The sequence below is a fragment of the Lycorma delicatula genome, chromosome 4 (assembly GCF_047948215.1).
Source record: "Lycorma delicatula isolate Av1 chromosome 4, ASM4794821v1, whole genome shotgun sequence".
NCBI classification, from domain to species: domain Eukaryota; kingdom Metazoa; phylum Arthropoda; class Insecta; order Hemiptera; family Fulgoridae; genus Lycorma; species Lycorma delicatula.
The window spans coordinates 156301138-156324540 of NC_134458.1; the positions used below are offsets into that span (position 1 = coordinate 156301138).

The following is a 23403-nucleotide window of genomic DNA, read 5'->3' on the forward strand; positions in this document are numbered from 1 at the left end:
TGTGTGAACCCTGTATTAATTATACATTGTTCTTGCTTTTTAATCTTTCTTTTAGGTAGATTTCAGAAGAAAGCTACCTATTGTAATAGATACCGTGATTCGACTTCTGGAAAATTGCTACGTATCTTAGCGTTTTACATCCCCCAGACCCCAAAACCACCATCAGTTCAAAAGTTTATATATATATATATATATATTTCACTTTCTTGTGGACACGATAACTGCCGTAATTTTGTGCCAATCATTTTCAAATTTATACATAAAATATAACGATCCAAAATCTTGGTTGAGTTCATTAATGGGCAAAATTGGACCATGAGGGTAGATAGGGGGGGAGCTTTTTCGAAAAAACAAAATATTACTACAACTTTCTTATTAAGTAAAATATCGAACTTGTTTAAAGTTCCTACTATTCTTTGGATAAGGGTCTAAAACTTTTCTAAGTAAAGTCTTTTGATATCACCAACCATTGACCCAGGGTGTGGAAAAAATGTAATGTTGAAGACAAAAAAAAATCATACCTCCCTTAATAGGTACAGCATTGAATCTGTTTAAATTGGTTGTTAGTCCTCTAAAAATTATCTAAAACTTTCATCTGAAACATTTTTTGATATGACACAACCCTTACAGCAAAGGATGACCAAAATGTTGCTGGAATTGTAAGAAGATGGGGCTTGTCATACGCTAAACATGTCAAACTTAATTTCACTTGCAACTGTTGTCATGTTGAGTAAATTTGAAGTTTCTTAACTTTAAGGTAGAAATCTTTTGTATCTCCTACTTAGCACCAGTGAAATCTACCTCCGCCTTCCGGTGTGGCGAAAGGGATTTTTTTTTTTTATTGTGGTCAGATTTGGGTATAAGTAGTGTAACACCCTACTTTGTTTTTAGGGCTGGACATATGCAGTTGACTTTCCTGCTAGCTATCATCCTCAAAAACAATGGAGTTCATGTGTGCGAAGAAGGAAATGGGTTAGATATAGACGTTATTCTGCTATGAACTCATGGTGTGCTATTGCACCACTACATAAAGATCCTACAAAGGTGAGGTATTTTAATAAAGTATTTCATCATAATAAATTATATATTATTATTATTTTAATATAATGCTATATGATTTTGTATACCAATAAAATAATAAGAATAAATTGTAGTAGGGGAACTAATGAGTAGGTAGAGTGAGTAGATGTAATTGGATTGAGGATGGTTTTGTAATGGTAAGCTAGCAGTACGTTGATGGAAAATTATATGATTAGTAGGAATGTAAAGTATAAATTGTTATGGTGGGTTAATTGTTTAGTTGTCCAATTCATTGGACACTAGGGGCGGCTGAAATGTAATTCACACTGAAACATATTGGGAGAAAAAATTGTCATGCAGAGCAAAAGGTGCTGTTATTGTACAATAATTATGCATTATTGTACAGTTATTACCGTAGAATCTGTTTTCTGGTGTGCACGATGCAAAATCACAGAAAAGAACAAACAACAAAAGGAATGTTGTGGAACAGCTTCTGAAACATTATCATGACAATGATGAGATAATTTATTTTTCAATATTGTGATGGTAGATAAAACTTGGGCACATATTACAACCCAGAAGAAAAATAACAGAGCATGGAAAACTGACATGTTTCACCACACTCAGAAAAATTCAATACCTAATCATTTTTTTTTGGAAATTGACAGTGTTCTGGCATTCCAAACGCATATTGTGACGTAACTACCAGAAAATTGGGTGTCAGCTCTAAATTCTGCATGATGCATGAAAAATTAAAACACCTTATGAGGTGTGTGTGTTGTATTTGATTTGACAATCCATGAAGCTGATAATTTTGTAATACAATAATGTTTGTCACAAACATCATGTGCAATTGCCAAAGCTCTTATGAGATTGAAATTTTAACCTACTCTATACCCTCGATATTCACTAGATTTGGTACCGTGCAATTTTCACTTCTCTCCACAATTAAAGAGGGTTATTAAGAGTATTCATTACACCATAGATGATGACTTGAAGTACACTTTGAGGTCATGGATCAAGGAATGACTGCTAGTATTCCGTATTGATGGAATGAGAAAACAGGTTCACCATTGGGAGAAATATGTAAATGGTAACTACATGAAAAATTAATACAAGATTTTGTAGCAAATTAAATGCAGTTTTATGTCATATTTGTTTTATTTGACTTATCCCTTTTCATTTGTGCATTACATTTCATTCATCCCTCATAGTTAATGAAATGTATCCGTTTAATATATTACTATTAAAAAAAGCTTATACTATTGTTATAATCCAAAGAAAAATTGTTCAAATTATTTATATATATATACATTTATAGAAATAATATTGTATTATTGTATATATTATATATTCTATAGATTGTGTACACATATTGTCTGCATATAATTGATGCATTATATATATATGCATTTATAGAAATAATATTGTATTATTGTATATATTATATATTCTATAGATTGTGTACACATATTGTCTGCATATAATTGATGCATTATATATATATATATATATATATATATACACACACAAGGGTAAGTCGATTATTATCTGCAATGTAGTTATAAATTTTATTGCAATACAAATAACAAACTTACATGTACATCATTTTTTAGCATATTCCCCTTGCATTTCAACACACTTGGTCCATCGTTGCACAAGCTTCATGATGCCCTCATAAAAGAAGGTTTTTGGTTGAGCTGCGAGACAGGAATGCACCGCTTCTTTTACTCTTTCGTCTGAGGTAAATTGATGGTCCCTTAATGCCTCTTTGAGTGGACCAATCAAGTAGTAGTCAGAAGGGGCGAAATCAGGACTATACGGAGGATGAGCCAGTACTTCAAAGTTGAGTTTCTGGAGCATTTCAGCAGTGTGGGCAGCAGTATGTGGACGGGCATTGTCATGCAACAACACAACACCTTTCGACAGCAGTCCTCTCGAAGCGTTTGCTTCGAATTGCAGGCTTCAGCTTGGCAGTACGCGTCTCACTGTAACGTGCACTGTTTATTGTCATGCCACTTTCCTCATAATGTTTCAGTACTGGGCCTTGTGAGTCCCAAAAAGCCGTAAGCATCAGTTTTCCTGCGGACGGTTAGGTCTTGAACTTTTTTTTGCAGGGAGAATTTGGATGTTTCCATTCCATACTCTGCCATTTTTACTCTCTGGCTCGTAATGATGGATCCATGTTTCGTCACCAGTTATGATTCTGTCTAAGAAGATGTCCTGTTCGTTACCATAGCAATCCAAATGTTTTTGGCAGATATCCAAGCGCGTTTGTTTATGCATCTGTGTGAGTTGTTTTGGGACCCATCTTGCACAGACTTTATGAAACCCAAGTCTGTTGTGGATGATTTCATAGGCAGAACCGTGACTAATTTGCAGACAATGTTCCACTTCATCAATAGTTTCTCGTCTGTCTAAGAAAACCATGTCACGTCCATGTTCAATGTTTTCTTCATTTGTGGCAGTAAACGGTCATCCGGTTCCTTCGTAGTGCATAACACTTGTGCGACCATTTTTGAATTTTTCAATCCATTCGTAGGTACTCTGTTGCGGCAACACACTGTTCCCGTACTGTACCGAAAGTCTTCAATAAACTTCAGCCCCTGATACATCTTTCGACCACAGAAAACAGATCAGTGAACGTTGCTCTTCCTTGGTGCAAACAGAAAGCGAAGCAGCCATGGTTAACAGCAGGGCAGCGATAATGGAACTAACCTAGCAGCATCTAACCTGCACAGACGTAACAACAATTAAACCACGCATGCATCATCTACACAACACGACAGTACTACCATCATAAACAAAATTATATAACTAAATTGCGGATAACAATTGACTTACCCTCATATATATATATATATATATATATATATAAATAAATAACTTGATCCACCAAGTACAGAATAAATTCATTTAATGAAAAATATTACACTCATGAAAATACCTTACCAATTGGTTTTCCTTTATTGGCGTTATATTGAAAACAGTGTTATTTATATTACAGAAATTTTTTTTTTTTGAGCAGAAGAAATGATATCTGTGAGACTTACCGTACAGTTTACAATTTCATTGTAATTTTTTGGGTATCACTGCATTTTATTAGATTATTCTTTTATTTTTTTTATGAACTGATTGTTATCTTATGGATTTATTATTAAAATTTATCGCCTTAGAGCAAACAAATTAATCTCACGACCAACTTTTTTTGTTGATAGTTGTATCATTCACTTCATACCATATTTTTCCTTTTTTAATAAAACTAGTATAATAACCTTTACAAAAATCTGTGATGTAATATTGCACTTATTACTTTGTAAGTATAACCCTCAATTTTTATTGTTAAATTCGATTTTACCTATCAAATTTATTTCTGTTTTATTTCTTCCTTTTTTAATAAAACTAGTTTAATCTCTTGTAAACTAATACTTTTATTTTTTTAAAGAAGTGATGGAATTAAAAAAATTGTTTCATCTTCAGTACTTTCATTTACATAACAGCATTTACTATTATAAGACAAGCTTTAGTATATTTTCTTTTAAATTTTATTATTTCAAGTACATTATCAAGCTTCTGTATGCTATCTAGTACTATCAAGTACTGCTATCTAGCAGTGCAATTCGTAAAGGTACATTAAAAAAATGAATAAAATGACATATTCGAGTCCCACAGTTCATCAAATGGAGAAAAAACATTGTCTAACAAAATTTGAAGTATTTTTGTAAGTATTCTTTGTTACTAATCTAATTGAATTGAAATATAATGACTTGACTTTGTCACCTCTTACCGACAAAGTTCTAACGAACTCCGTGATTATAAAACAAATTGCTATGTATATAATGGTTATAGTGAATTTTTAATTGATAATATATAAAAAAAACAAATATTAAAAATGAACTATAATACGTGTCTAATACCAATAAATGAAACTCAAAAAATAGACAATGTATATTTAAAATATGTATATACTGATAGCATAGTTGAAAATACTATAATGGTTTTTGATAAAAATAAGTTTAAACCTGCATACCTGACACAATCACATAATAAAACATTTAAAAAAACATTTGACATACTGATTCACATAGTATATATAATTTGGGTAGAATTTACAAAATAAAATGTAACAACTGTGATCATATTTATATAGGAAAGACCACTGGATCTTTCAAAACCAGATTTTCTGAACATTTTAGATATAAAAATGGAAAATTTGGTTTTTCTAAGAAAAATATTAGAAATTAAATGTAATATGTATAATAATAATAAAAATAGGGATTTAGAAATGTTAAAGAGATTTTATTTGTATAAATACAAAAATAGATTCAGCTTGATCAACCAACAGAGTATGAGGATGATACAATTGTAAAGGCTGCAATAGGTAGCATCACATTATCAAATATTATTAATTTTTAGTTTGATCTATTTAAAATCCTACACAGTAATATAACATTGGCTAGCCAAACCACACATACATATTCATTTTTTTTTAACATATTTATCATTTTAACTTTTAATTTGATTTTAAATTTAAATGGAAAAATACAATTTTTAATTTTAATTCCATTTTAATTTGAATTAATTTTAAAGTTTATATCCAAAGTTTTAATAAATTTTGTTTTATTGTATTTATCAAGATTTTATTTTGTTAATGTTGTGTTTTTATAATATGTAATTTTATGTGAACAATTAAAAAATTGGATCAACTGAAGATGCAAGAAAATTGTGAAAATACTCTTGTGAATATATAATGATATAAGGTAAGTGTCATCCTACCTAATTTAATTTTATTCTGTATTTGGTGGATCAAGTTATTTATTTATTTATATTTGTATAATAGTACAGAGGAATATGAGTCTTAAAACTGACTTTAAAAAATTAATATGTGGGTGTGTGTGTGTGTGTGCGCGCGCACATATAAATAACTTTTGTTATTTTTCAGGAACCATTTATTGATGTATGTATTGGTGGGCAATCAGTACCTGGTAGTGTTGCTGGAACTCTACAAGTTTGGGCTGTAACTGCTCATGGACGGGTAAATAATTCTTTGTTATTGAATATTTTAGTTGTAGTACTAAACTAAACCCATGAGATGGTTGTAATTCTGATAGTACAGCAGTTTTTTTCTCTGAAACAGTAAGCATTACAGATTTAAAAGACTGGCTCCAAAAAAAAAGTTAAAAGATCATATCTATTTCAGTTAAAATTTTGAGTAACTTTTATTACACGCAGAAAGAAGGAAAACTATGATAGGATTTAAAAAAAAGTTTAATTCTCAATGAGTAAATTACAAAAAATTGTTAACTAAATAAAGGGATATTGGTTGAAAATGTTAAAATAATGTCTTTTTTAAAAGTTGTCAGATTTTATCCTTGTTTATTTTTAATGTAGCCTGAGTGTTTTTATATTGAAAGGATTTTTTTTTCCATATTGTTACTTCCATGTTCAAAAGGAAGTATTGTAATCGCAGAAAATTTCAGATTTCAACAGAAATATCCATTTTTACTAGTTTCAGCGTAGCATCTGTATGTATGTATACATACAGATGCTCGCATAACTCAAAAACAATTAGCTGTAGGATGTTGAAATTTTGGATTTAGGACTGTTGTTGTTGTGCACCTCCCTTTTTGACTGCAATTGACTGAACCAAAAGTGTCCAAAAAAAGCTCAAAATTCCAAAAAATAGATTTTGGACTTTTTCATAACTCCAATAAAGCTCTTTTCAACAATATATTATAAATGGTACTTATTTTCATTGGTTCCAGAGTTATAGCCGAATGAAATTTTAATTAATGAAGTATTTTATTATTTTTCAATTTTCTAGTTTAATTTTATTTAATTATTCTGGAATTTTTGTTTAATTTTATCTACATTAAAGTTATCTATAGAGTAACTGAAAAATAGACCCTCACAAAAACAACATATACACTGAGGCATACATGCCTAATCTTTAATAAATTACAAAAAATTATTTTCTTTAATTCATTACTCCTCTGATATTAGCAAACAATATTCTCCCTAAGTTGGAGTTTATCATAATTTTGTTTACTTATTTTTTGTTGCCAATAATCTAATCGCTCTTTGGTTTGATATAATTCTTTGGATCTTAATTTGTGTTCACTTTCTCTAGTTTTCAAATTTTTTCTCTTTATATTCATCATCCTCTCTTAATTTTTTTATTCTTTCCTTGGTCTTAACGTTTTCTTCCTTTTTATATTTATCATCTTCTCTTAATATTTTTATTCTTTCTTTGGTTTTAACATTTTCTTCCTCTTTATATTTATCATATCCTCTTAATGTTTTTATTCTTTAATTGTTTGCAACATTTTCTTCCTTTTTATTCGTTCTTTGGTTTTAACATTTTCTGCTCTAGTAATATAAGTAATAAAGGGACTTTTACTCTATCCTATATTTCATGTAAGATTGTTGAATTAATAATCATATAAATATTTGATGTTAATAAAAATTAATATTTCAGCAATTGTGTAACTTTTCACTTTATTAAAGAATTGGAGAATGTATCTCACTTTCAAATGAAACAAATTTAAATGAAGTGCAGCAAAAAATTTGTGTATATGTAATTTAATAGGAGTACAATGAAGTCATGTGTCCACATCAGATTTTTATAATTATCTTTGGGTAGATTTTTTTTTGTAAAAAATTATGGTAATAAAAATTTATTTATAGGTGTAGAGCAATGGCAGCTCGTAGCTAAAATTAGTGGGGTGGTGCTCCAAAAACTATTTTTTCTGGGCCTTTTCAAGGCCATGGTTAAAGTTTTCTGTAAAATAAAAGAACTGAAATACAAATGAATCAAATAGAATAACTGGAAGCAGGATAATAATGTAATTCTACACTTTATCACATTCAAGAATATGCTACATGGTTTTTAAGCACAACACATGCAGAGTAAAAAATAAACTACCTTCCACCAGCACGCCAGGGTCGGCACTGTGGGAGCGACATTGCTCTCTCTCTCTCTCTGCCCCCCCCCTTACAGCCTCGCATGTGCACAACAGCAAAACACCATACTGCTGGAACTGTGAAGCGCACAATTCCATACAAAGATTTTTGTATCTTTTTCATAAACTGTGGGATGGCTACTGACGTTAAGCTTAAGGATTATATATTGTACAAGTATAAAGAAAGAATTAAAGAAAAAAGGACTCATTATATTAAATGTTATTGATAATATCATGTGGAAATAGGGGATGCAGCAGTTCCACAGTGCCTATATGTGAGCCCCCACTGCTGTAGAGTTATATAAAATGTAATAATTTTTTTTATAGTTGCAATATTGTCAATAAGCACTGCATAAAGAAAATAACTTCTACTTATTATCAAAGTGATAAATGATCAGTAATACATAAAACACACTTGTATGTGATATAAAAACATTCAAAGAGAACATTATTTTATTACGTTTTAAAAACAAAAAACAATGAATGCCACAAAACGGTGGTTGTCAAATCAGAAAATGCTTTTCAAAGAACAATTACAATACAGTGCATAGATGTGCTAACATGAATGTGTGTCAGTAAAGTGAAATCAGTTAGAAGAGGTTGGATAAAATAAATTTTATACAGCCTACATCATTCAGGAAAATTAAGACTTTTAGTTGGTGAAAATGATTTTTAAAATTGATCATTTGCTACAGAGATTATATCAGACATACCAATAAGCTTATCTCTTTATTTACTTTCAGGTGTTTTATAAAAGTAGATTTGTGTAAAGAATAGCTAAATTGATTTTTTTTTAAATTAATGTAGTTAACTTATTTTATTAATAATTATAATCTAGGTGATGTGGAGATCAGGTGTTACAACTACATCACCAGAGGGTGTACGCTGGAGTTGTATATCAGTACCTCAAGGTTGTGAAATAAAAAGTATTAGCTGTGGCCCAACTGGCATAGTCTGGGCTGTATTATGGAGTGGAAGAGCATTAGTTCGTGTTGGAATCACTGGGGGTTCACCAACTGGTAAGTAGGTAGTAAACTGAACTAGAAACATTTGTATCAAAGAATACAATTCATTATCTTTTTCAGGTAAATGAAAAATTGCACAATCTGTATGGAAAAGAACCATACATGGAAACCAATATATGAAAAAACTTTATTTGATTTTAAGAAATAAGTAATTTTTTAACTTACAGTACTTTTGTTATACAAATATTAACATATTTCTCCATGTTAGCAGCCACGTTTTTAATGGCTGCAGTCCTGATATGGGATACCTTGACTTCAATGATCCATTTGAGTCGATCAATTGTATGAGGATTAATTCTGAACACTTTTTTTTAAATAACCCTGAAGAAAAACCCAGAGTATAAAGCTTGTCAACCTAGGTAGTCATAGACCACAGAAAATGACTTTCTTCTCAAAGAACTCGCATAGCAGCAACATTGTGTTATTCACTCAGTGGACTGTTAGACTGTCTTGCTGCAACCATTAATCCTGTTCATTTTCTTCTAGCAGCATCATGAAGTCAGTTATAATCTGTTTGTGTTCAAATATTGGCCCCACTATTCTTTTCCAAGAAATTTTATACCAGACTCCAATAAAATAACTTAAGAATAAAAGTGCACATTGTGACTATAAAATGAATAATAGTCTTTTTATAACACTTGCCACTGACAGACAAAATAGAGAGAAATTACTTGATTGTTTGTATACGTTATTGCTACTACCCAGTCATATATATTAGTTATGGGTGTGTTAAGTAGGAAATTTGTCTGCTATCTTTGTGTTCCCTGCATAGTAAATATAACGAAACATTTTGTTTTGGGTAGTTGTGAGTAACAAACATAATCTGGAGATTCTTTGACCTCAATAAATAAATATTATTCTGTTCCATTGTTATTACCGATGTGAAACATTGCATTTGAAAATTGAAAAGCAACCTTGCTTTAAGTAATTGTTGTAATCATTAATTAAAAACAGAATGTCTATTGCCAAGTCGTAACTATGGGGATCATCTACATAACTGACTGCTAAAGTTGTACCTGGGATGTGTCTAATTGCAACAGTTAGTACAAAATCATAAAATACAGCACAGGGTATTTGTGATTCAACACAAGGTACAACAAATGAATTACCAATTCTTAGTTAAACGCAGTCAGACTGTTTCAACATTAACTACTTTACAGACAGTCACACTGTTTTATATCTTTTTTAAATTCTATGTATCTCTTTGATTATGATTTTATGATTATTTCACCACATGAGCTCAAAGCTTGTGTGCGTGGATATATGGAATGGAGATTTTTTAGTGTGTGAAGAATGCCATGTGAAATCCAAATTTGAACCTTGGGTGCTGTGGATGAAAGACTAAGATGTTACCACTCCACCACATAGGTTGCGTGAGGGTCTTATAAAGTCTTAAGTTGAGTTAACCTATTTTGGAAATCTTGCTAAAACAGCCTTTTAGCAAAACAGTCTTTTTGGGATTCAATTTTATGATCTAATTCAGCACCTCTTACTTAAGATAACCAGATCAGTGCCAGGTAGAAAAATACCACCTAATTATTAACTCTTACTTTAAACTAACAATATAACTTGTTTAATGTTTGTAAAATAACTTGTAACTTGCAAAATATTTTGTTAATATATGAAAAATGTGTGAATAATGCTTATACAAGGTTTGTTAAAAAAAAGTGAACTTTTTAAATTGCACGCCAATGTCTGTAGATGGCATGCTCCAGCCACTGTTCGCACCTAGTGGTATATCTTGGTAACATATCACCTTTTTTACTGGATTCCTATCTATGCGGTAGTTGTCAAGTAACTACCAATTGAGTAGGTTGTGCGTAAGCTGCTCATCAGATTAGTGAAAAAGCAAAAATTAAGAAGTTGGGGGAACAACGCGTCTATGTCAAATATTGGGTAAAACTGGGAAAAACTCATGGAAACATTCCAAATGCTTAACCAAGCATACATGGATAACTGCATGAGCAGAATGCAGTGCTATGATTGGTTTAAGCGCTGTAAGGAGGGCAGAAGTTTGGTTGCCGAAAATTCAAGGACTGGACGACTTTCCTTAACAACAGACAACCAACATGTTCAGAGTGTGCATGCTGTAGAATGACAAAATCATCATTTAACTGTTCGTGAAATTGCTGAAGAAATTGACTTAAGTGTAGGATCTTGCTATCAAATCCTGACTGGAAAACTTGCAATGTATCAGTGCAAAATTCATGCTGCATTTGTTGATGTTGAATTCTGTAGAATCGAATTGAAATCTGTTAGGAACTGTTTGCAAATGCAAACTACAGTTTCCTCAAGAACATCTTAACAGTTTATGCAAAATTTCACACAGATACATTGTTCCTCCAGCTCCTGCATTTTACTTTTTCATTAATCCAATGACACCTTATGCAAGACTTCACTCAGTCAGTAGTTATTCAACAGCTAACCCAAAGATATGTTCTTTTGGACACAAAATAATCTCCCACTTAAAACAGTATAATTTTGCTAGAAAATTGTATTTTAAAATTATTAGAGATGTTTATAACAAGGTTTTGCTGTATAATGTTTGTAAAACTACATTAACTATTATGCAGGAACAAATATGATCAACCGTTTAATTTAGCAAAGTCTCTCTTTATTATATTAACATGAAAATTACTTGTTTGAGTAGCCTACATTTGAAGATCTGTTTTTCGATCTTTACACTAATTTGATTGTTTTGGGTATTTGCATGGTTAATATTATACACTTTCAATATAGATTGGTAATCGGTTTTCATTTATTTTTAATATTTTTAGGTGAATATTGGACTGAAGTTCCTGCACCAGAAGAAAAATCAAAGTTAATACAGGTTAGTGCTGGTACAAGAGCAGTTTGGGCTGTGACTAGTGATAAAAGAGTATGGTTTAGAAAAGGTGTTAAGAGTCGTACTGACATAAATAATTTACAACCTGGTCAAGATGATTTATCACATGGCACTGGCTGGGTTGAAATGGTTGGATCTATGGCCATTGTATCTGTTGCTCCTAATGATCAGGTAAGCTATAATGAACCGTGTATGCACACACACACATTAAATATACAAGGGTTGTTTTATAATTAAAGAGAAATGACTGTTGAAAAATTATTATTTATCCAGTGACAATGAAACTAACGCTACTTTTCAACATAATCTTTGGCTACATTTAGAGACTTGTGCCATCTTTCTATGAGCTTTCTTATTCCAAGTAATAAAGAATTGTTTACCTTAGTGTCTAAGCCATTCTAGTAACCTCATTCTTTACCTGTGGTTAAGACCTTCATGTTGCCAAAAGTGCTTTGAGAGGATCAAATAAAAAAAATCTGATGGTGCAAGATCCTGATCCGACTTTTGAACAGCTTCCTCTGTCTTTTGAGCGGTATGAGAATGGGTGTTATCATGCAGAAGAATTACACCTTTTGAGAAAGAACTGGAGGTTTCTTCCTTAATGCAGGTTGTACTTTATTTTCTAGCATGTTACATTAGTACTGCCTCTGGTAACTATATAATGTTCTTCCAAATAATTCCAATAAATTGAGCCTTTTCAGTCCTAAAACAGAGTTAGCATCACTTTATTGGCTGAAATATGGGCTTTAATTTTTCCCTAGTGGGTGAACTTAGATGTTTCCACTATATATCTGGCATTTGGATTCTGGCTCAAAATGATTGCGATTGGATTGGGATGAATCAAATTTCATCACAATTTATTATGTGATCTAAAAAAAATCATTACCTTATTGTAAAACCTCCTTAAGTTGCATAAAAATGTGAATTTTGGTGTCTGTGATATTTAATAGACCGTCTCTGAACCCACCTTGAACATGTTTTGCAGCAATTTAACTTATTAAGGAAAATGGAATGAACAGTGCCCCAATACTTGCACTACAAATTTCAGCAATTTTCCAAATTTCTATGCGTCTGTTCGTTCAAATAAAACCGTTAATGCAGTATTGCAAAGTGTCAGTCAAACATTTCACTGATCATTGATGAAAATCGGTGACAGTTTTAATTTTTGGATGGTTAATAACATACTTTTACCATACGTTTTAACATCAGAGTGAATTTTGACTGTTTTACACCTCCAGAAAATAAAAATTTTATTGCAACATGCTGTTCCTACACAGTTTACATTTTAAGTGAAGCTCACATTTTGAAATAAATAAAAGAGGTTATAATAATGGAATTGTCTTCGAACAGGTGATATTTTCTATAACAGGATCCCAATTTGAATTTCAAATAGATTTAGTTTGTATTAAGACTACTAAGAGTTCAAAATTTTAATTATTCATATAAAAATTTATAGATAATATAACATGAGATTTTTAAAATGGCTGTAATTATTCTCAAACTTTTTCGTGTGAGAATGTGAGCAGGCTGACTTCTGGACAAATGTGTTACATATCGAGAGCTCAATGAGAAAAAAGGCTCTTGTATTTAGTATTTATAATTTTTTAGTTTAAGTGGTTAATTTTTAACTGTTTTAGTTTTCACTTCTGTTTTTTACAAGTTCGGTAAAACTTAATCCTTCGTTTACCTGTAAATAAAAACAGAATTTTTTAAATAAATCTTTTGTGAACAGTTATTTTACTCTATTTTTACAGTTTTGTCATTTTTTCTGAAGCAAACATTTAAATAATGTGTGCTTCAATGCTGCACTTACGATATAACTGGTTTAATCAAAATCAGAGCTAGTTTTAATTTCAGATAATATTTGCAGTAGTATCCCATTTCCAGTAGTTAATTATAAAATAGCACTTTGGATGTAATGCTTAAGATCAGATGTACTTTTCTCCAAAATAACAACTTTAACAAAAGTCAGATCGAGCATCCACGAGGTGCACCTGGATATATCTGGAACAAGTAGGAGAAATTTCTCTGGTGAACTGAATCTAAACAAACTTCATCTATCGCCAAATCATAATTATTGTCACCTCAGTAGATCACATCTGTAACTCGGGACCTAGTCCCACCACAGGTGACCCCTTGAGACTCAGCTATGAAAGTTCTTTTAAGGAATACTCTACCTGCTGAACCAAGCAACATCAGAGTAATGAGAAGGCAGCACTTGATATGGTGGCTGCCACTTAGAAGATAACATGTGGTTGGAAGCATTAGAATGCCCTAACACCACACATATGAACAAGAACAATACAAATTAAACCAAAGCAAATCACCTATGTTTCCTCACACAATGCAAACTCACTCATGCAGACTGGTAAACTAAAAATAATAACTGACCTTATGGACCAACACAAAATCCTCATCGTGGGACTGCAGGAAATAAGAAACATTAACCAAGACGCCATGGAATCTCAAGAATATAGGCTCTACAAAAGTATACTTGGGAAGAGATTGATAAAATGTCCCCCAGAGTTTGTACAGGCTTTTTGTGGTACAGGCTTTTTGTTCAGCCTCAAAATAATAAACTCTGTACAAGAATTCAAGTCTCAATCCCCAAGAATCTCAACACTCAAAAACTCAAAACCTGAAAATACCCTGACTGCACTAAAGTAGACCACACTCAACTAGATCATGTCTTCATGGACAAACACCACCGCAATGATATCTACAACGTAAAAGTCCTCTGAGAAGTAGACACAGGCTCAGATCACTATCTAGTCAAAATTAAAATTAAATTCACTCCATAAAGGAAGCGACAAAACAAACCCCTCAAAACTAAAAGAAAAAGACCCTACCCAACTAATCAAGAATAAAATTACCAAAAACCAATCAAAAAATAACAATCACAGATAAAATCTAAGACCTAGTCAACAACCTTAAATAAATCACAGAAGAATTGGCCCAATAAAAAGCTTCAATGTTGGAACAGCAAATGTGATGAAATGGTGAAATGAAATTGAACATGGCTATTACACTAATTCCAAAAATCACAAACATCTTCCAAAATTTAGTAATACAAAAAAAATAAACCACCCAAACCGTAAGGAAAATAAAAATACTCAAATCAGTAGAAAAATAATTCAACAACACACAGTCAAGAGACTATCACAAAACCTTCATAAAACAACTCTAAAAATATGAACCCGCAATACTACTATTGAAGGATGAAAACCATAATCTGGCCCATAAAAATAAAGACAACACAGAAATTCTGGCTAATATTTCAACAGACTCCTAAACTTCGAAGAACCTACACAAAAACTTCGACACCAGCACCCCAATAACAACACCACCAGAAAACATCAACTCTTCCATAATAAAAGAATTCTACCAAGCACTGGGTGTGATGAAGAATTACAAAGCGGTGGAAGAAGATCAGACCTTTGCAGAGATCTGGAAACATGCAGGAAGAACAACAAAAATTGCTTTTCATCCAACAGCTTGTCAACATCTGGATCAAAGAATAACTACCAAAACACTGGACGACAGCCCTCACCCACCCACTACAAAAAAAAGCGGACAAAACGGATCCTAACAACTACCCACCAGCTTGGTCTAGTGGTGAACTTGTCATCACAAGTTCACCACTAGAAAAATCCTCCTGTAAAATCAGCTGATTTCAAAGTCGATTTCTGAGGTTCAAATCATAGTAAAGACAGTTACTTTTATATGGATTTGAATACTAGATCGTGGTGGATACCAGTGTTCTTTGGTGGTTGGGTTTCAATTAACCACACATCTCAGGAATGTTTGACCTGAGACTGTATAAGACTACACCTCATTTACATCCATACATATCATCCTCATTCATCCTCTGAAGTAATACCTTATGCTGGTTCTGGAGGCTAAACAGGGAAAAAAAGATCCTAATAACTACAGGGGAATCTTAATCCTAGACACAACATACAATATTTTTTCAAGAATCATCCACATCAGTCTACAACTTGAGAAAGAACTAGGGGAATGCCAGGGAGGTTTCAGACCCTGGAGGAGCTGTCCAGACCAGATCATGAGTCTCAAGCTAATAATGAATTACAACAGAAAAGAAAGCAGAGACATGATGATAATGTTTTTAGACTTCAACAAAGTATACAGTTGCATCCACAGAGAATCCCTACTAAAAATAATAAGACACCTTGGACTATATATCAGATTAATAAACAAGATAAAACTGACCCTCACAAACAATAAGTCAAAAGTGAAATTCAGAGGCGAACTCTCAAAACCATTTGAGATCAAACAGGACTGCGCCAAGGCAATGGACTCTCAGCTGTACCATTCAACTGCGCTCTGGAAATAGTAATGAGGGCATGGCTCAAAAAATGCTTCTCAAAAATAAAAATAGGTCAAAAAATCAAAACAAACTCCCTTGATTTCACCAACGAGTTGGCACTGCTAGCAAACAACATTGACGAAACTAAAGCACAGCTATTAAAACTTTAAAACACTGCAAATTAAATTGACCTCAAATATCATTTGAAAAGACAGAAATTATGCCCCAGAAAGCAACACAATTAAGAGAACTAAACATGAACAGTAATAAAAGTCAAAATAGTAATGTAATTTAAATACATTAGGAAAATAATAACAAACAACCTAAATGAAAAAAAACCACAATTCAAACAATAACAAACAAACTAGCTAAAGCACAAAAATCAACCTGTACTCCTATAGTAAAAAAGTCTATTCATAAATGCAAAAATAAGACACTACAACTTAGTTATAAATACAGAATCTACATGAGCGGCAGAAACGCTTGCCACCCAAACAAACCATCAAAGACCAACAGACTCTAGAAAATCAAAAGAAGAATTGGAAGAACTTGCATTAACAAAAAGCACCAGAAAGATGGGCAGTGGTGGATCATGCCCAACAAAGTCATGTACAGAAAGTTAGAACCTATCATTGATACCATGCATAAGAGAACACTCGGATTCTTTGGACACTTAATGAGGATGCAAGGTTCGAGACTTCTGAAACAGCAAGTACAAAAGTACAATCTCAACCTGAAAAACACCAAGACAGGATACAGATAGATCAGAGAATTAGAGAGGATCTGAAGGAAATTGACCTTACATCAGAAACACCATAGACAAGATAAAATTAAATGAAAAAATCAAAGATAAAAACACTTGCTTCACACTCACAAAAAGAAACTCACAACACAAACATTTTCAACAGTAGAAAGGGCACGGAGATTGGAATGTAAGAAAGGAGGACTGCAAGGCCTTGCCTGAACAGTCCCTTTGAAGAAACATTGGTAATGGACTGACTAAAGTGATCATAAGAGATGAAAAATCTAAAATAATGATTTTGAATTGATCCTGAAAAACTAAATTGCCTTTTTCTCATATTTAATTATATACTACTTTAAAAAAAAAAAAAAATAGTGCATTACTTTAAGTAAAGGTTCATCTCTTTACTATCTGCAGTATTACAGCACTGTTGTGATTCAGTGCTACAATACTTGAGTACTGTTATCAGATTAGATACCTTTAATTAACATTTATTAACTATAATGCAAGTATTTCTGTAATCACAATACAGTCTTAAATTAAGTAAATTTAAAAAATGACAATTTTAAAAGATGTACTAAAAATTAAAAAAATATTCCTCATTTTCTTTTTAAATTTAAAATTTTTGAAGTCTGTTCAAAATTAAAAACAAACAGCTATCAAAAACTGAGTAACTCCTAATTTAATTATTTTTATTTATGATAAAACAATGATAATTTGCATGTGGTTTAATAAGCAAACCAGATTTGTTATTAAAATTCTACTAAAACTATGTTAAATTAAAAAAAACAGGTTAAGACAATTGTTGAACTTTCTGATTATTTTCATTGATAGCATATGTTATGATCACTAATATTTATTGAGAGATATTGCCACCAATTTTTATGTGTTTTAGTTAAACTTAATGGAAGTTATCAAGATTCATTGCTATAATTCAGTTTTTAACTCTTTGTAGAATATTTTTCAGCTAAAAATAAATTTTATAGAAGTTTGAATATTTTTCATAAAGTGTGTATTAGATTGAAACTAGACAAATTTTTTTCAGTTTTTCATTCTGTTTCAGTTTATAACATGGTAAATCACTACTGTAAGATTTTATAGGGGATGGTCATCAAGGGACATCTTGAATGTTAATTTTACCAATTTATGATAATTCAATAATTAAAAGTGGAAATCCAGTCTTTTGGCTTTTGTTCTGTGAAAATAGCTGGGGAAGATTATAGAATCTGATTAACATAGTTAATGTTTTTATGATTTATAATTCAAGGATCTAAAATCCACACAAGGATATTTTTCAAAGAATAAATACAAGCAAGGTTAAAGTTATTAATTCTGTTATTTATTTAAAAATGACTGTTGTAACAAAATAGCCTGTCTAGTATTCTATTCATGTACATCCTAGTGTTCTTTTAATTTTCAATTTTTGGTTGTTTTTATTAAATGGTAAGATATAGTAATATTTAAATGTCCATTGTGATAGATTTTTATCAGTCAACTTCATTATGAAATATAGAAGAAATATATATTAGTTCTTTTATGGCCACTACAGCCTTCAATGGATGTTAAATAACTAATTAATTCCCAACTCCTTTAATTAATAGTTACATTAAACACTTATAAGTACATTTTTAGACACAATCATACTATATCATCTTATTTTATTTTTTTTTAGGTGTGGGCTGTTGGAAGTGAAGATCGTTTAATTTATTTTAGAACTGGTGTTACTCCAGCCGAATTAACTGGCAAAAGATGGCGTGTAATGCATACATTAATTCAATCCCAGCTGAGTAGAGCTGGTAGTTTAAATTTATCAAATCATGGTAAACTTACAAAACAGCATCGAAGCACTAATTCACTGGTAAGTATTAAATTAATTCAGTACAATATTCATATTTTATCATTTTAGTTTTCTATATGATTCATTTTGTTGCTAGGAACATAGGCATAGTGCTAAGGATGATGACTGGTCTGAAGAAACATCACGGTCTGCTCCTACATCTCTGCGAATTCAACCAATCCTATGGAATAATAGAGCATTATCTTGTTCATCATCGACATTACGAAGAGACAGTGGTTCAGAAGAAAGAGGCAGTGTTGAAGGGCCTGCTTTGGAGAATAGGTATGCTTTTGATTCTCCCTATAAATATATTTTTAACAATTGGATTGAATTCTGGAGTTCCACCAATATCTTGGGTAGCTTTGTTGAGTAAAAACCGATAAGCAACTGCTTTCCTTATCTGTATATCTGTAGCCTATTACATAGCTTGTTATATTCAAAGTGTAAAACTAAAAGCTACTGGTTTCAGAGTTTGCAGAGTAATAAAAAATTGTTTTAGTTTTTTATTACTCTGCAGAACAAGTAGAAAATGAAGATGATAGAAATTGTTACCATTTAGATGTGGAAGGTGTTAGGAACAAAGATTTTTGTGATAAAACGAAAATAATTGTTAATTATTAGTTTTTTTTTTTTTGTCTTCAGTCATTTGACTGGTTTGATGCAGCTCTCCAAGATTCCCTATCTAGTGCTAGTCGTTTCATTTCAGTATACCCTCTACATCCTACATCCCCAACAATTTGTTTTACATACTCCAAACGTGGCCTGCCTACACAATTTTTCCCTTCTACCTGTCCTTCCAATATTAAAGCGACTATTCCAGGATGCCTTAGTATGTGGCCTATAAGTCTGTCTCTTCTTTTAACTATATTTTTCCAAATGCTACTTTCTTCATCTATTTGCCGCAATACCTCTTCATTTGTCACTTTATCCACCCATCTGATTTTTAACATTCTCCTATAGCACCACATTTCAAAAGCTTCTAATCTTTTCTTCTCAGATACTCCGATCGTCCAAGTTTCACTTCCATATAAAGCGACACTCCAAACATACACTTTCAAAAATCTTTTCCTGACATTTAAATTCATTTTTGATGTAAACAAATTATATTTCTTACTGAAGGCTCGTTTAGCTTGTGCTATTCGGCATTTTATATCGCTCCTGCTTCGTCCATCTTTAGTAATTTTACTTCCCAAATAGCAAAATTCTTCTACCTCCATAATCTTTTCTCCTCCTATTTTCACATTCAGTGGTCCATCTTTGTTATTTCTACTACATTTCATTACTTTTGTTTTGTTCTTGTTTATTTTCATGCGATAGTTTTTGCGTAGGACTTCATCTATGCCGTTCATTGTTTCTTCTAAATCCTTTTTACTCTCGGCTAGAATCACTATATCATCAGCAACTCGTAGCATCTTTATCTTTTCACCTTGTACTGTTACTCCGAATCTAAATTGTTCTTTAACATCATTAACTGCTAGTTCCATGTAAAGATTAAAAAGTAACGGCGATAGGGAACATCCTTGTCGGACTCCCTTTCTTATTAGGGCTTCTTTCTTATGTTCTTCAATTGTTATTGTTGCTGTTTGGTTCCTGTACATGTTAGCAATTGTTCTTCTATCTCTGTATTTGAACCCTAATTTTTTTAAAATGCTGAACATTTTATTCCAGTCTACGTTATCGAAAGCCTTTTCTAGGTCTATAAACGCCAAGTATGTTGGTTTGTTTTTCTTTAATCTTCCTTCTACTATTAATCTGAGGCCTAAAATTGCTTCCCTTGTCCCTATACTTTTCCTGAAACCAAATTGGTCTTCTCCTAACACTTCTTCCACTCTCCTCTCAATTCTTCTGTATAAAATTCTAGTTAAGATTTTTGATGCATGACTAGTTAAACTAATTGTTCTGTATTCTTCACATTTATCTGCCCCTGCTTTCTTTGGTATCATAACTATAACACTTTTTTTGAAGTCTGATGGAAATTCCCCATTTTCATAAATATTACACACCAGTTTGTATAATCTATCAATCGCTTCCTCACCTGCACTGCGCAGTAATTCTACAGTAATTATTAGTACAATTTTGAAAAAATCAAGGTAATGTAAAAGAAAAGTTGTTTTTGTATATAGTATTTTTTTTAACAAAAATACTAGTGCAAAATATGGCTACCTGAAAATTAGAATTTGAAAGAAGCTTTATTAACTTGATTTAAAGAAAAATATTCTCAAGTATTCCTATTTATGGACCAGTTTTACAGTCCAAAGTGGAAAATATGAGTAACGAAAAACCAACAATTATATTACTAAAATATAGACTTTCTAAACAGAATTTTATTTTAATAAATTGTAGATTATTTTATAAAAAAGAAAAATTGTAAAAAGCACTATATATTTAGACAGATAAAATTAAAAAAAAAATGTATGTGTACAATTTTTCTTTATATTTAACATGCATTAGCTATGAAAGTTTAGTGTAAGATTTTTTCAAATTCAAATATATGTATTTATTCATATACATTTCTTAAATGTATATTGTATTCAAATTTCATCTTTTAACATTGCATACAAGAATCACAAACGTAAGTGACTGCGTAACACATCATTACTGGCTTGGTGTTGATTGAATTTTATATCGCTCTTAGCACTAACATCCTGTGTCAACTCATTCAGTGGAGATATGTTTCCGATGCTCCGTTCATAATAATCAACTTTTATGTCATGTTTCTTATAGCAGACCCAGTGAATACCAGAAGCTCTGGAAACATCTGAGTTTACTATAGCCACCTTGTTTTTCCATGGGATCTTTGGCAGTACGTCTCGCGTAAATGCCTCTGAAGTGAGGAATTTTCAGATTTTAGCAGTCTGTGAACTTGTAATCATGTACAGTGGTCATATCATATCGAATCTAAGATTTTTTTTTTATTTGCACAAAGCTTCCACATTTTAATTTCAATTGACCACCTTTCTTTAGGTGTAATCATCCACCACCCAATTTCTTTGTAGTAGCTTTCTTTTTCTTCTTCTTTTTGGTTACTGACCACCTAACCTGGACTTGAGTTTCATCATGTTGGTTACTGACCATGTTGCTGCTTTTTCTCTAGCACTCGAGTCTGAAGCTGTACTTCCAACCCCTCTCAGCCGATTATTTGTCTGCCTAAGCAAACAAAGAATACTTGAACTTTTATCTTGGGCTAGTAGTACTGGAACTACTATTTTTGTATTTTGTGTATGTGATATTGTGTAGCTTGCAGGCTTGACCTAAGTTATTAATAGTGGAGTCACTTCTTTACAATGTTTACTCAAGCTTCATCCTGGAATCGCAAATGGCCCATTTGCTACTTTTTTATCATCAAAATTGACGAGCATCGTTTATTTATGACATTGTATCGTTTCACTCAACATTTCATCTATAGAATATTATATTTAATTGTTGACCACCACTTATTTAGTAAACAATCATGATTTCAGTATTAACTCTAAAGAGTAGACACTTGTTTTACCACTCAGATTCTTGATCATGTGTTAGAAGATTTTCTTTTCATATTTGATTTTTAACCAATTATTGACATATAGTTTTTATTATGGCTCCTGGTAAAATTTTATACTGCTATGTATCTTTTTCAATACCATGCCATGTTTTTGATAAAACTTTCTATAATGTATCACATATTTAGTTTTCTTCTTGAGCGTACTAATTCAAACATTCTAGTCAAACTGGGTATATGTTAATAGGTTGAAGGCTAACTGGTACAAGCATCAAGTACATTATCAATCAACAAAATCTTGATTACTCAGAAATTTAGATTTAATTTGAACGTTTAGTTTTTTATTCTTTTGTTATTTGCACTGCATTTGTAGGACAAGTATTATGGACATTGACCCCTTGTTAGCTGCACTGAACTTTTCAGTTGCACTTGTCCTAAAGCCTCATACAGTTTTTTTGGTATTGATTTGTTAATTACATTATGGACATGTTAGTTATGTTGTGGACTTGTGCAGATGCACTTGTCCCACAAGGAACATACCTGAAGGCAGTTACTTTTGTATGGATTTAAACACTAGGTTGTGGATACTGGTGTTCTTTGGTAGTCGGGTTTCAATTAACCCAGATCCCAGGAATGGTTAACCTGAAACTGTGCAAGACTAGACTTCATTTACATTCATACATATCATCCTCATTTATCCTCTGAAGTAATATCTTAACGGTGGTTCTAAAGGCTAAACAGTAAAAGAAAGAGAACATATCTACACTACATATAAATATAGTATATATATATTTAAAACATAAGCTTACCTATTTTCTGTTCAAACTGATTTTATATTAAAAAGAATTTTAGTTCTGAATTGTCATGTAATTATTTTTTACAAACATAAAAAATTGCTTTGCAAAGTTTATGACATAGAATTATATTAAAAATAATATTTTTTAATAATAATTTTAAATTTTGTCAATAAACACTGGATTTAGAAAATATTTTGATTCGTTATCAGTGATAAAAATCAATATTTAAAGGATACTGTGATTTGATGTAAAAATGTTATACGAGAGCATTTTTTGTCCTTAAGAGAAATGTATATTTGATATTATAAAACCACATCTGTTAAATCAGAAAACACTTTTTGAATACTGACTACAATGGGGTGTGTGGATC

General features: G+C 31.6%; 1 protein-coding gene across 4 annotated transcripts in view; it reads left to right on the forward strand.

Moving 5' to 3' along the window:
- The window catches only part of Pex23 (tectonin beta-propeller repeat-containing peroxin 23), a 158501-nt gene that overhangs the window by 24768 nt on the left and 110330 nt on the right, over window positions 1-23403 (forward strand). For all 4 annotated transcript variants that reach the window (XM_075364534.1, XM_075364535.1, XM_075364537.1 and 1 more), the window contains exons 4-9: window positions 892-1044; window positions 5963-6055; window positions 8821-9001; window positions 11785-12023; window positions 18594-18779; window positions 18856-19040. In XM_075364534.1, coding sequence (XP_075220649.1) covers window positions 892-1044; window positions 5963-6055; window positions 8821-9001; window positions 11785-12023; window positions 18594-18779; window positions 18856-19040 — 1037 coding nt within the window. The remainder of the gene's footprint in view (window positions 1-891; window positions 1045-5962; window positions 6056-8820; window positions 9002-11784; window positions 12024-18593; window positions 18780-18855; window positions 19041-23403) is intronic.